Below are 14,592 nucleotides of genomic sequence, written 5' to 3' on the forward strand. Positions count from 1 at the left end.
CAAATCACTTTAGAAACTTGGTGTGTGCTTTAACCCAGCTCTGGAAACCAGCCCCTCATATTTCTCAGGAACACTCACCTCTCCTGCAACCAGATGAGTCAGCCAGCATCCAGGAGCCTCCTTCCCGGAATCTGGCCCACTCAGAAACCCAGCAAAGAAGCACTGGCAATAGTCAGTGCAGAGGACTGACACCATCTTGATAAAAGGGAAAACACAGTGGGCAAATACTCTTAACAAAGTCTACACTGACCATTAAACAGAAGGCCCTAAAATTGTGATGGACTCCTCTTCAACTGTTTTCCTTTATGAACCATACAGGTTAGTAAAAGAGACTTCTGCCCCCACTTTTTTGTCAGTGATATCCCAGCTTCTCTCATTTAAGCTGTGTGTCAGCCCTTGTCATGGCTATGGGTGACTTTCTGACGCCCAAAGACAAAGACAGGGCATCCATATTTGTCTCCTGTCCTACTGCCAACAGGTCATTAAATCCCAGGGTAACAGCTGTAAAAGCAGTGATGGGAGCATCCTAACATGTGTTGGAACTTCCCAAACCAAACCCAGTAAGGAATTACATGGACAGCTGGCAACTTTAGATTCAGTCATCCTCAGGCTGGTGAGACTGCAGGAGAGCAAACTGGCACAATGCCAGCGTCAAGACATGCCAACATAAGACAGGGGCTTTCTACGCCAAACTGACCTAAGCGTACCTAACTGTGACCTAAGGCTGACCTGAGAGAAAGCTGAACTGGTAACATTAGGACAAATGCGGGTCATGCCCTACTCAGCCCAGTGTCTTTCACGGGGGGACTGTAATCCCAGCTGATCTTGTTCTCCCTGGACTCTTTGGTGGCATTTGATGTCTACTGGACAGGGCTGCAAACAGCACAGAGCCCTTGGAGATTGCTCTCAAGACCTGCCCGTTGCTGGAGGTGGTATCTAGCAGGTACCCTGTCTCCCACAAAATATTCTTTAGGAAAAAAAGTAAGCATCCTGCCTGCTTCAGCCCTTCTGAGCACATCACTCCGTTGCTATGCTCTCTACACTGCATGCTGCCGATTGCCAACACCATTTCAACACTTAGTCTTCCCTCCGTGAAGACAGCTACCTGGCTCAGCTAAAATAAGGAGACCAGATAAACAGAATAATCCTTGTGAGCCGCTAAGGAAGCAGAACAGATGGGAAACTGCTTTCTTAGCCCACGGAAGTCAGGGGGATTTCTAAGTTTTTCATATCCTGCACTGAGGAAACAGGACCTTTCAAGGATTTTTGTGAAAAATAAGGTATCCCTGCCCACTGCAGAAAATCTACTAATCCACTGGTTCGGACACTTTCCTAGAGCTGTGGAGCAGCCAAACTGAGTTCTCACTTTCCTTAATTCAGAGCAGAGAGCTGAAATCCCTCTCCCACATCATCACAGAGTATCAGCTATTCCAGGCAAATCTGTGCCTGTTCTGTAACCATCAGTTCCCCTTCACCCCTCTCCAAATTCCTATCTGTGTATGAGCAATCTTTCCTGTCCAAAACAGTACATTTTTTGTAGAACATATAGGTTTCAAAAATCTGCGTTTTCCAACAGCAACAGACTAAGCAGAACATGTGTCACTGGCCGTGGAGGTGCTGCAACCCTTCCTCTTCCCCACGGCTGCTGCTGAGCCACTGCTACTGGACCATGCTACTGGAGGAATTTTTAGATGCCTCTCACTATGGTCACAACTAAGAGCAAAAATCACTGGGAAAGCCTGAAAGCCTGACCTGAACACATGCAGACCAGTTAAACTAAATATCAGTCTTGCCTTTTAACAGTGAGAAGAAAAGCTTTCTCCCTTTTTTTTTTTTCTTTTTGTTTTTTTTTTTTTTTTTGCTTTTAATAGTTCTCAGAGCAAAAAGACGCCCTGTAGCTGGACCCCATGTGAAAACCTAAAGACTTTCCCTTCAGCATCTGACTGTTTAATGCTATGGCATTCAAGTGAAAGTTAAATGTAAGTTGAAATAACTGACTGCAGGAATGGAAAAAGGTTGGAGAAGGAGACTTAAGATTTAAAATAGAAACAACTAAAATGCATAGGGAAAAGAAAATCACCCCCATTTGCTTGAACTAATTACCTAAATAATCAATAATGGCAAGTGCCAAAACCCTATAAGAACATGGGTAGGCAATAACAGCTATGTGGAAGTCAACAGGGAGTGATGCATCAAGGGTAAGAGGGCAGACATGGGGACGCTGTTTGCAGCACAGTAAGGACAACAGCCTATTCCTCAAACAGCGAAGGGCAGCTCCCAACATGGCCATTATTACCACTTACACAATCGCTGTTGTGCCAACAGTAAACCAGCTGGCAGCAACTGATAAATGATCATTCACCACAGGAAAGGACAATACAAGCAAAGCTGGACTCACACCTCCATCACTTGCAGGTTGCTTTGCGTAAGTCTTAGCTTTGCAGAGACTCACACTTCCTTGCATGCGCTCTCCCTCTCTCACCTCTATGCTCTTGGAAACAAAAACCGTGAGGCGTTTGTGTGAATTGGCAGGCTGCCTAGCCACTCTTGTCAAAATGGTTTGGCAAATTTGAGCTGAGCACCGGATGCTTACACAGGGACTGCTTCTACTTAATGAACCTGCTTGATACCCAAGACATGCAATTTCTCTGCACCCTTGGTTTAGCTGAAGGATCAGGAACATTCTGTATTTTGATAACAGTAAATCACCAACAGACCCCACATGCAACACTTCAACATTGTAAAAATTTGAAACATTGACATTCATGATGAAAAAAACCCCATACGGTTTTAATGAGAGAATGAGCAAAAGGGACCTGAACAGTGCTGAGGAACAGCTTTGTGCTTTTTTTTTTTTTTTTTTTTTTTCTTCTTTACTGCAAGATCTTTCTTGCTGTGGAACTAAACTTGTCCCGTCATTGATTCCTGGTCTCAGCTTAGCTTTTAATGGAATTCAGTAAACCTTGTTAGCTCGGTCTTGCACTGAGGCAGACTGGCCTAGCACATTACAAGTAATTTCTTTCTTTATTTTTCAACACCTGCAGCAAGTCATTGGATTCCCCCCACCTTTTGCCCACAAGAGCAGTATGTCATAGCTAGTGAAGCAGAGTCTTCCACGGTCCCAAGTACTGTGACGCTGTTAAATCTCTCAGACAACAAGTCAGTGAGGGTGAAAGCAGATGCCCCGATGCCTTTCCCTTGCTAACCTTTTCTTTCCATCTACTTCCCAGCTTCTCATTCCAACCTGATCTGATTTCACTTGGGACCTGGGATCTGTTCCTAGGAGCTTTGCTCCAGGCAGAAACAGCAAACCAGTGTGCTACAGGGAACACTGGACCTCCTTCTTCCCTTCCTTGCTTTAATGCAAGGAAGGAGATGAATCGCACCCAGATCCCCTCTTTCTCCACTAGCCAGAGAAGGAGCTTTGACTATTTCAGATGCAGATAGCTACAGTTACTCAAACCGATCCCACCTCAGACATCGTTAACCACGCAGGTTCAAAACTCAGGCACACAAAATATGCCAGTAAACTAATGGGCAAGTCTGAGTTGTCAGGCCAGAAATGACACTTTCCACATAAAGGAGTTTGGTTTCGAATTCGCCTTGGATAAAAAGTGAAAAAAGGAAGGAAGTGCATGGCTGCGCAGCCTCACTGGTTGTCTGGGACAGTGTGCACTACTGCAGGCAACGTTTGCTGTGATCTCTAGCCCTGTTGTCCTCTGCCATCCAGTGAATGAAGTTACTCGGGTGCTGGTTTGTCGAACTTTTGCTGTCACACAGCCCAAGGCTCACATTTAGTAAGACTATAAAACCTGTGCTTCCCCATTCTCCCCCTCCCAAAAGCCGTTGTGTTGAAAGAAAGGATTGGTACTGAAAGTTGTGGTTAAAATTTAATATCTGACCTCATAGGTATGCTAAATTATTCCAATTTCTTGTTCTAGCAGTCAGCAGCTTCTTTTTTTATGGACAAGATAAACCTTTTCACAAGAAAAAAGAAAAACGTTCAGAAAACTTGACATAATTTCCGTAAGAAACACCACCGAAACTCCACTAAAAATCCAAAATTTTAATCTTGGAACAATGATCTTTTTACAAAGATATTTTAAAGATTAAGTGTACATATTCACAAAAACAACAAACTAAGGCATTATCTCCATAGCCACATTTATAAATTAAAGACTTTGAAAAGCCATGTGACTTGATCTCATTTAAACCTTGTCAAGATACAGGCAATAAAAATTTTAAACATTTGACTTACTGTTACATGTAGTGGACTGTTGGCTTATACAATTATCATGAGTATGAGCTAGATTAATTCCAAATCACCGAAACAAATATTCTAGTAAAAGCATGAAACTTAAACATTATTTTAAAGTGCTCATTGGAAACCCAACATTTCAATTATAATTAAGACATGTTAAAGATATTACATTCCTTACATACCAAGTCTGAAAGTACAATATGTACACAATCTACAGTCTTGTCTGTATAAATAGGAAATAATTTATCTATGTATCTCAAATGTGACTAGTAGCTGAAGGGAAGCTGAAAGACTATCTCAATTTGACCAGAAAAAGGAAAGAAACAGAACCGTCATCCCATACATACAGTCATCGGAATTCTGTATCCCAAGTGCTGCCATTTTGGCCAGTCTTCTTGACTAATTCTCTTTACACCCACTCATGAAGCATCTGCCAGTACGTTGCCAGTAGAGAATTACAGCATCTCTCTTGTAACAGAATTGCTTGGCTCTCTAGAACTGGCAAGGCTGCTGCTAAGAGGAATCGTAAGGAGACATAAGTCCCTTAATTAAACAGAAGAAATATGCGCTGCAATGTATTCCAGTTTACAGAGATAAAAGAACTCTGAATTAGACTGTCAAACAACAAAAATTTGGACTTTTTTATTTTAGCTTTTGAATTAATTGTAGTGCTTATTAAAAAATGAGACAAAACTAATTAAGAGGCATCTGTGACAAATTTAAAAGCCTATATCAGCTTTCTTATAAAGCCCTAACCAGTTCCTTTCAATCCAGAGCCACAGTATGCTTGCTAGTCAAGTCTCTTGTCCCGACAGGAGCTAATCAAACCTCTCCATCTCACTACCAGTCCTCTGTGATTTTGACTTAAAAGTTTGGCAGCACGTGGTCCTACCCTGTGCGCAGGTTAAGCCTGTTTCACACAGGACTAATACTAGGTACCTGTGAAATGTTGGTATTGTACATCATTGTACACTCCCACAGCACACACACTTTTCAACAATCTGCCTTCAAGTACAACATGACAAGCTTTCAAAAATACAAACAACTTTAAAACGCAAGACCCTTCATGAAAGTACAGTAAAAAATATTTAACTTCCCCTCTTTGCTTTTCATTTCTCAGGTGCCATAAAGGGCAACATTTCATTTTTTTCCCAATCTTTTCACCAATTTTGCAACTGGACTTTGTAATTTTCAGACAGATACAAGAGTATATCCCCTCACATATAGTAACATGATTACAGTAAAATCAAAAGCCACAAAATAAAATAACAGTGAACATTCCGTAAGTGGAATTTTAACTTTTGGTCAACATTTCTGATAGGCTAAAGGCAAAAACACGCTGTACAAAATCACTTTAACATCTGCAGGAATAAGCCTCTTTTTTACTTTAGCCTCAGCTTAGCATGTGGTCAGCCTGAACTATGCAATTTCTTAAAAGAACAGGTAGATAAGAGATTGTAAAGCTATATTTCTTCCCTACTTGTATCCATTAGCAGATTCTTCCCTTGCAAAACAACATCCATGTGAAAAAATTTACTGTGACGCTCAGAAGAATTGAAGGCAAACACATGTGTATGGGCAACAAAAGCTGTCAAGGTGACAAACGATTCAATGGACTGCTTTGTTCTCCACCTGCAGCAAGCTTGAGCGTTGTTAGCTTTCGAGGGGGATGCTGAGGACTCTTACGAAGGTTATCGTCCATCTGCAGAGAAATAATGAGAGCCGGATCTGGCAAACAGTAGAATATAGATTATATGATTAGTCTACTTGTCAGGGCTGCCACCATTAATGCTGGTTTGGGGTATTTTTCACCCTGTTATTTCAGGCCCAGCCAAAACTGATGCCTTGGTTCCTTTCCACTCCCAAATATCTGCTTGTGTTAAGAGCGGCTATCCACGCCATTAGGATATGGTGCATCAAACCCAGGGCAAATAGGTGTGCATCTGCTCAAATAATTTCATCAAGATTACTGAAGAAAGCAATATTGCTACCTTCTTCTAGGGCATCAAAGTTTCAATTTTGTACAGTAGCCAAACACTGCTAGAAAGCAGATTGAAAGTCAAATTGCTAACATCAATGGATGCTTTTGCATGTTCAGCACCTTGCAAGAACAAATCTTTTCCAAATTAGAAATATTCTGGAGCTGCTGGGTGAATTTAGATTAGTTACAGATTTCAAAAAGTATTTAATAAGAAACTTGTGATAAGACATTTTCAAAGACAGGTTAAAATTAATCTCTGAATATAAAGATCTTACATTTTCATAGGTAATCAATCTAATGCCCTGTGTGTAATGTGGTATCAAAAAGAGCCTAGTTACTACAGACTAAACAGAATCACATAAGACAGCACAGGGGAGATCTCCAGAGGTTGTCTAGTCCATCCCATTTCCTCAAGGCAGGATGAACTTCACCTAAATCACGCCTTACAAATGTCTTTGTAACCCATTCTTTAAAACTTCCACAGCCACACTCCAATGCCATGAAGAGGAGATACAATCAATACCTAATGCTATAGAAGCTGATCATAATTAATGATCTATTTCATACACTCATCGTTTTCAGGAAGAAGTGCCTTCTACCCCTCTAGTTAAAGTGTTCTGTCTGCATCAGAGACCAATTCTTTGCAAGCATTTTTCATGTAAGTTGTATAGCTTTTGATAGGTGCTGAGTGACAGCCTTGGAAACAAAGAATATAAAGAAATAAAAGCTAGATGTAGAACAAGCAGGAGAAACAGTGACTGTACGTTAGTGACTACAGCATTCAGGTGGGAGCAAGGAGAGCTGATGATTGGTCTTAACTTGCAGGACCATTTCTGAGTTTTGATCAACACATTTGTCTCTTCCTTTGCTGGAATGTACACTTGCAGAAAAACACCCTTCTTTTGTAGGTATGTGCACTTGCAAGGCAATGTTCTTTTGATTGTAATAAAAGTACTTTTAAAGTACAAGGCTTCATTAATTATTCCTTTCAAATGACATAATATTCTTCCTGCCTCTCTACACAAAGTAACTCACTAGAAAAGAAGCAATTAAAATAAAATGTCCATTGTACAGTTGCAGTTGCCATGCAAGCATATCTGTGAACAAGTAACCACAACGAGGCAGGAAAATTAGAGACTGAAGCAAAAGTAACCTTTTCAATCAAGTTGGATTCCTTATTTACAAGCTGTGTGAGTTTCTGCAGATTAGCATCTGCTGTATCCTGTCCAGCCGGAGAATGGCCTGGAGAGTGAAGGCAGAAAGATGAAGAGTGAAAAGGTATTTACAAAAGCTTTTAAATCCTTAAAAAATAAACCCACATTGGAGAGAAAGTTCATGCAGCATTTTTATCCTAAGAAGAATTTAAGTGGAAAAGCCATTCCATGTGAGAAAAACAGAAGCACTAAGCATGAACCATAGTATAGATACAGGTACATTTTGCCAATGCTTGACGGATTCTAAAACTGAGTATTAACCCTTGCTTTTCATTTTCAATCCTTTCTGCACAACTTTGCAAGTTTCTCCACCTTATTTCCCCACAGAAGCTCCAACATAAGCTACATAAAATCTAATTCTACCTTGGTTCACAGATGGAAACCTGGAGTCCTAATTGAAACATGACAAAGAGGGGAAAAGAAACACAGCTTACCTGAGACAGTTAACCTGAAGTAGCAAGTTAAAATATCATCACAGAATCGACACAGATTGGGAAGCTGTTTCAAATGCTCTTGTAATTGTACTCTGGGAAAACACACTTTATAAATCGGTGCAAGGAAACCAAACACAAAGGCATCCAAGGTAGTAGGCCTGAAAAGGGTGACAAAACAAAACAAAAAAGCAAAGTGACTGAGGTAAGACATTAAGACCTTTACAACACGACCGTTTTCTCTGTATGTCAAACACAACTCAGGACAGAACATAGTCAGCTCTTCTGGCATTCCATCTTTTCCTATCAATCTGGTAAATGCTTTCTACAGACTATTGACTGATTTCAGCACCTCTGAACTAGAGACATGCTAGCAAGCTGAAACAGTAACTTCAGCATTAAAATCCAGTCATGCTGTCACGTAGGGGGATAAACAAGCCACTCTGACATACATTTCTGGCACCACAAAAGCCAAGCTGTATGCCAGGGGGCCAGTATCATCTCTCATGAAGTGGTCTGACTTCAGTGACTACAGGAACAGATCATCCTTTTTAGGATCTGTTGGCACTATGTTGTTGGCAGTATCTGCTTCCTGCTCCGTGCACACACCACAGGAAGCGGAGTGTTCCAGGACCTACACCCTCCTCCTGTGAAGGCAGTGCTAGCACCTCAGGCTTAAAGCATTTTGTCTACATACCAGCACAAGTGGTGACACTCAGTCGCTAGAAAAGTATTCTCTAGTGCTACACTAACTCATTAAGCACCCCACATTTTCTTAGGAGCTGTGGGCAGCATCTGCCTCTCTGTGGAAAAATGCAGGATAAGGGAGACACTGCATTGCCTTAGTCCAAAGACCTCATTTGTGCCCTGTTTGCTCATTCAGATTTATCTCTGAAAAGCAGAGTGTGAGACATGAAACTACTGTGCAGTACTTTCAACATTCTGGCAGGTTTAAAAAAAAAAAGTTTAAGTGTTCACAGAGTATGTGTTATCTGTTTTATTAGCCATTAAAAAAAAAAATAAATCACACTCACGTATCTCCAAAGAAAAACTGAGATGTCCCCAATCTCTTCGACAGGAGATTTAGGCACTCCTTGGCATCCCTGTATATCTGATGAGACACAAGACTGTCTAAGAGCCCTAGGTGTAGCAAGGCTAGTATGCACAGCATTGTTCATCATTTGACAGTGTGCTAGACTGTTTCAGTTCTTGTCTTTGACAGCACCAACTTACAAATTCTTTACTACACAACACATACCTGTGCTTCCACTTCAGTGAGACTGTAGAGTGGAGGCCCGCCCCTGGTCAGCAAGATCCTGGTCAGCGCTTCCCTGGCCATCTTTCCAGGCAGATACAAACTCAATGGGAAGGGAATCCTTGAGGCAAACCATGGCTTTGTCACACTGCAGTAATTTTCAGCCTCAACCCAGAAAGTGTGCAGCTGTATCAACATAAGGAAGAATATTACTGGAATTTGAGTAAGAATAGTAGACATCTCTTAAAAGTTTGATGTGTAAGATCTGTCAGAGAAGCAGAAGCACCAGGAACTCCTGTAATTTAAGGCAATCAGACTCCACAAGGGATTATACTAATCCTTTGAGTGTAGGAGTATATAATTAAGGCAACAACTACCTTCCACTTAAAGGAAAACAACAAAGATATTACATAGACCTATATACACATGCATAAAATTACATACACGCTGATGTTTATGTATTTGTGTATATATATATATACACACACACACACATACACACACATTGTACATAGAAAATATATTACCAGAAGTGTTGCAGACGTACAGGATCAGGTTCAAACTTTTTCAAATTTTTTTTTTCTATTTTATATAAATCTTAAAATAAAAGATATTATGAAATGATGAATTTGAAACCTTGCAGGTCAGCTGAAGAGGCTAGCCTATGATATCGTCTGGTCAGAATATTTTTTCCTGTAAAAACTGAAGCCAGTCATTCAAGAGATCCAATGTCTGGGGATTTTTATAGCTCTAAAGTACTTACACTAAATTGGTGAGGGCGTGTGACCATGTGTTATTTAGAACTGAAAAATTAAACTACTGATGGGTATTTTAATTTCTCAGAAATTCTAACTGAACATTTCAAAAGGCTTTCACAGTTGCGCACCCCACATCAGACACACACATTTTACTCAAAGCTTTTTCAAAAGAATCAAATGAAACAAAAAATGGCCAGAATAAGCTGTTTTCAGGATACTGTTTCCCAAAAAATACCTAAACAAAAAAACAGTCATAGATGCCCTTTTAAAATTTCTTTCATAAATTCATTATTATTACTTCACACTCCACAAACACACACTTCTTCCCTTTTCAAAAGTTTCCAGGCAGTATTTCCAAAATTGGACTAACAAAGCAAATACATTCCAGACAGGACTATGGCTGAGAGACTTTAATGTCTCTCATGTTGGGTACCTCTTGTAGCATTCACTTCCAAAAATACTGACCATTATACAGTATATCCCAATACTTACCAGAGCAGGAAGCAGTTTCTCTTCAAGTAGTGCAATATATGCCAGTGTATCAGCTCCTTGTTTTGCAGACAATTCATAATCAGCATTGTATTTCTATGAATTAAAAAATATATATACTACAAATAGTGTTACACAGAACTTTCCAAAAGAATAATCAATGCAACCTGAAGTTGCTTCCAACTTAACAGCTATCAAGTTAGTAAACATAACATTTTGCAAGACAGAAAGCATGCGCTCACTAGACTTTCTTTACTTCTTCAGGCCAGCTATGTCACACCTCCTTGCATCTCCCTTTTCCACTTTCCCATTCTTAGATTTTTGGGCCCTCCTATTCCCAAAATAACTCCTGTGTCTCCTTCCCATTGCTTTCCAAGCAACTGTCCAGTGACACAGAGGCAATTTTTCAGTACTTAGGGCTGTAGCAAACCTCTGGGAAGTCCCCATCTGTATTTTTGAAGAAGCATCTGGCACTTCAGCGGGTGTAAGCATAAAGAAAGGCAGGCATTCCCATCTTTTGCTTTTAATTACCATTCTAAAAGTTCAGAAATTGGATACTAACAATGTAAGGGACCAAACACACAGCTAAATTAAAGCAGTTACAGCTGACTGAGTTTTTAATTCTAACTTTGAAGGTACATTAAAAGGGCTGCTAAGATTTTTTTGGAGGAGAGGAGATTCACTTCATTAACTTAGAAACAAAGGATCAGTGCTGGCCCTTATTTTTAGACAATCTGAAAAGCAAGCATATTATTGTTATACTTTAACTCCAAGAGGGATTTTTTTTCCCCAAGCATTAAGGAATCTTTGGTATTCAAATGGCTATGAAGCTTCTGAATTTTAAAACAACTGTCTAAAATCCCATCTCAAATGCGCAGTTTTCAGATTCTGTTTTTCTCCCCCCAAAGATTTAAAGTTTCACTAACATGCCATTCATCAGATAACCTTCTTGACTAGGCAGGAACTGAATTTCTAATGTAAAAGCAGAATAGTAGGCTGAAGGACCATCTTAAGAAATAAAAAGATGATGCCATGCTTTATTAGACATCCTTATACTTTGTGAAAAGAAGAAATTGTATAGCTTTATTCTTTGTGAATAGAACATTAAGAGATCTCCAAAAGGCAAGCAAGAGTTGATTATGCAGTAACATGATGTGCCTCAAGAAATGCTTGCAGACATTTTTACTCTACAAGCTATAGAAAAACTACATAGATTAAACACAATGCTGTATGTATTACCCTTCAAAAAAGAGCACTGTGAGATGATTACCCATTTAAGCAGTTAAAACCACACTTCCCAAACTGTGATATCCTAGGTCTGCAAAGCCATAATGACATTAGAAGTGTCATAATGAAGAGCAGGGTGCTCAGTGAGAAACTGCTCAATTAAGGCCAGTTTGTTATCCTTTTCAATGAACAGATTTCTCGTGCCTATTTTTAAATCTTTCACATGACTAACAATCAAACTTTCAAACAGCAATCTGTTATCCACCATTTTGCAATTCTCATGCATGTATGAGAAACAGGAAAGCACTGCATCTGAACAGAGTTCCAGGTTTTCAACAGCCTGTATCAATGTATACAGGGAACATGTAGAGTCACTACAAGGTAGAAAAACCAAATCTTTTTAAAGAGACCTACCTGCTTTCTTAAGAAGTTCAGTATTTTTGCTGGCTGAGAAATAACAATGTCTTCTGATATCAGGACTGGTACATCTCCTAGAAAGCATAAATAATACAGTCAACAACTTACATGGATGAGTTCCAACATAGGTAGAAAGCAATCAGCCACTTCATGTACTTTCATTTTCTTCATAGCATGCTCTGATCTTCCTAACATATATACACAAACTAAGCTTTACATAGCAGGGAAGTTCCATCAAGGTCACAAATACATTTAGTGTATTGTGGCCTTCACTAATAACACTACATAAAAAAGGACCCACATCAAATCAGATGGAAGCCATTGTCTTCTGCTAGATATCTGATACTTTGAGAACCAGGCTACTTGTCCGGATTTCAGATGTTCATCTTAAGACAAAAATTCCAACTCAGTCCAACTGCCCTCTCAACTCATTCACCTCTGGGCCTCTCCGTCCTGCTACGCCAATTTTTCCCAGCCCTTCCCCTCCAAATCCATTTTAACCACCTGTTTTCCCTAGCCTTGCTACAACCACTGCCCAAGCTACCACTGCATAACCATGAACTATTCCAGAGCCAAGTAATTCCCTTCTGCCAGAAGCTTACTGGTCAGCCTTTACTCATCAAATTGCAGGATCAAAGACCGTAGAGCATAAAATCTCTGTAACACGGGCTATCTTAGAGCACGTTCACAACATAACTGCCACAATGAGCTTAACATGACTGTGCTACTACATACTATTAAAGTATCAATTATCAGCAACACTTACTATATGTATTTTTTATGGGTTTTATCTATTTTGGCTATGAAGAAACCCACTGAACTTCTGGCAAGTATACCCAGCTAGTTCTTGGTATCTTCTGCTAACAGAAAACAATACACTGAAAAGCAAGAGTCAAAGGCGCAACTTTTGCGTGGATACAGTAACGTCTAAACTGATGATGTGGTAAGTGTAAATGACAGAGTACTTTAACCCTGCAGTGATTTTACCTCTCTGGAATATACCAAGACAATAACTTAAATGCTGAGCAACAGATAAGCAATGGGTAGAACTATCCAACACAAAGAAGTCCTCTGTGATACCTTATCTTCAACCTTCTCTGGCAACTAGGTTGTTAGTCACCTTTTCTGAGTCAACCTCTCTAACATAGCACAGTAGTAAACGTCCCAGCTGGTGCAAGTTATACTCTTTGAGGCTCACATTCCACTTCCAACTGTACCAGCCCATTAAATTATGTATAATTAAAGAACACTATTTCCATACACAAGTCTAGTTACTATCGTTATAAATATGCAAAGTACAAAAAGCTTAAAAACTTGCTTTCACTATACCATCAACTTAGAGTGCCTGACAAAAGCAGGTATGCACTTGGCACCGCTGCTTTGTTGACTGTCCGCTGCTTCACCCATACAGATTTTAATAAAGTGTTCTTTAAGGCACTTTATTTATGTCTTCCGTTATTTTATTCCCACAAATTCATCACACTTGATCATGTAAGGTCACTTATGGATGTACTGTGAAAGCAGGTAGCCTTCCTGGAGTAGGTTACACTCATGAACACAAAATCAAAGCAAACTCAGAAACGACGCAGAAATTGGAGCCCGTACTTATAACATGGCTACGATTAAAAGAATAAAAAATGCAAAGAAGGTACCTTTTGGAGCTCTCCAAGAGTTATTTATAGTATTCACTGTCAGGGGAGCACCAGAAAATTTGGCGTAAGCCTGCAATAAAGATTGCAGGGAAAAAAAGTCCAGTCAGTATGCGTAAGAAAAGTGTTAGATAGCACTTTAAAAGTTGTTTTAAACAGCTTCGGGCATTGAAGCCCGGGTAGAAGCAAGCGCGGCGCATTTGCCTGTAGTCGGTCTGCAGTGCGCTAACGCGTTTGTGGGAAATGCCGCCCGTCGCGGCCGAGGGCGGGCAGCCCCGGGCAGGCACGGCGCCCTCGCCAAGGGCAGCAGCCCTGCCGGCGGCTCGGCGGCGGGGGACGCAACGCTCCGCAGCGAGGCGACGCCCCGTGGGGAAAGAGCCAGGGGCCGCACCGCCCCGCCGGGCCCCGCCGCGGGCCCAGCCGCCGCCGCTTCCCACCCCCCGCCGACCAGGGCGGCAGCGGCGGGCCCCTCGCCCAGCACAGGCCCGGCCTCGGGGCGACGAGGGCGGGCGGGCCCCTCGGCGGCGGCGCCGCCTCTCCCGGGGGGAAGAGCCCCACAGACTGCCGTGCCGGCGGCAAGCAAGCCCCGGAGCGCCGTCCCTCCCTCCTTCCTTCCTTCCCTCCCTTCCCTCCTCCGGGGGCGGGTGGCGGCCGCCGGCCGTTACCATGACGGTTAGAGACTCCGGGTGCAGGGACGGCAGCCCCCAATCGCCTCCCCAGCAGCTCAGCTCCATGGGAGCCGCCATCTTGTCCGCCGTCCGCGCGGGCCCGGGAAGCGCGGCAGTGCTGCCCTCGCATGGCGGCGCCCGAGCGCCCCCGGCTGCGCCTGGGGGAGGGAGAAGGCGGCGGAGGGCGTGCGCGCCTGAGGGGCCGCCGCCGTCCCCCGGACCCGGGCGGCAGCGGGGAGCCC

The 14,592-nt window shown here is 41.8% G+C and overlaps 1 protein-coding gene across 3 annotated transcripts; it reads right to left on the minus strand.

The window, feature by feature from the left end:
- Nucleotides 1-4,051: 4,051 nt before the first annotated feature.
- MTX3 (metaxin 3) lies at nucleotides 4,052-14,592 on the minus strand. 3 transcript variants are annotated; one of them, XM_087742544.1, is made up of 9 exons: nucleotides 14,348-14,592; nucleotides 13,686-13,755; nucleotides 12,031-12,107; nucleotides 10,393-10,485; nucleotides 9,146-9,328; nucleotides 8,922-8,998; nucleotides 7,891-8,048; nucleotides 7,396-7,484; nucleotides 4,052-5,989 (listed from the first exon to the last, which is right to left on the minus strand). In XM_087742544.1, exons 1-9 carry the CDS (start codon nucleotides 14,426-14,428, stop codon nucleotides 5,915-5,917), a joined length of 903 nt encoding a protein of 300 aa, XP_087598670.1. In that variant the 5' UTR covers nucleotides 14,429-14,592; the 3' UTR covers nucleotides 4,052-5,914. The 3 variants fall into 3 exon arrangements, with proteins under 3 accessions (XP_087598670.1, XP_087598669.1, XP_087598671.1); XM_087742543.1 differs by having other exon boundaries at nucleotides 4,052-5,963; nucleotides 14,348-14,590; XM_087742545.1 differs by lacking the exon at nucleotides 7,396-7,484 and having other exon boundaries at nucleotides 14,348-14,587.

The sequence above is a fragment of the Nipponia nippon genome, unplaced genomic scaffold, assembly GCF_047370975.1.
Source record: "Nipponia nippon isolate SJK-2023a ecotype South Korea unplaced genomic scaffold, ASM4737097v1 scaffold_8, whole genome shotgun sequence".
NCBI classification, from domain to species: domain Eukaryota; kingdom Metazoa; phylum Chordata; class Aves; order Pelecaniformes; family Threskiornithidae; genus Nipponia; species Nipponia nippon.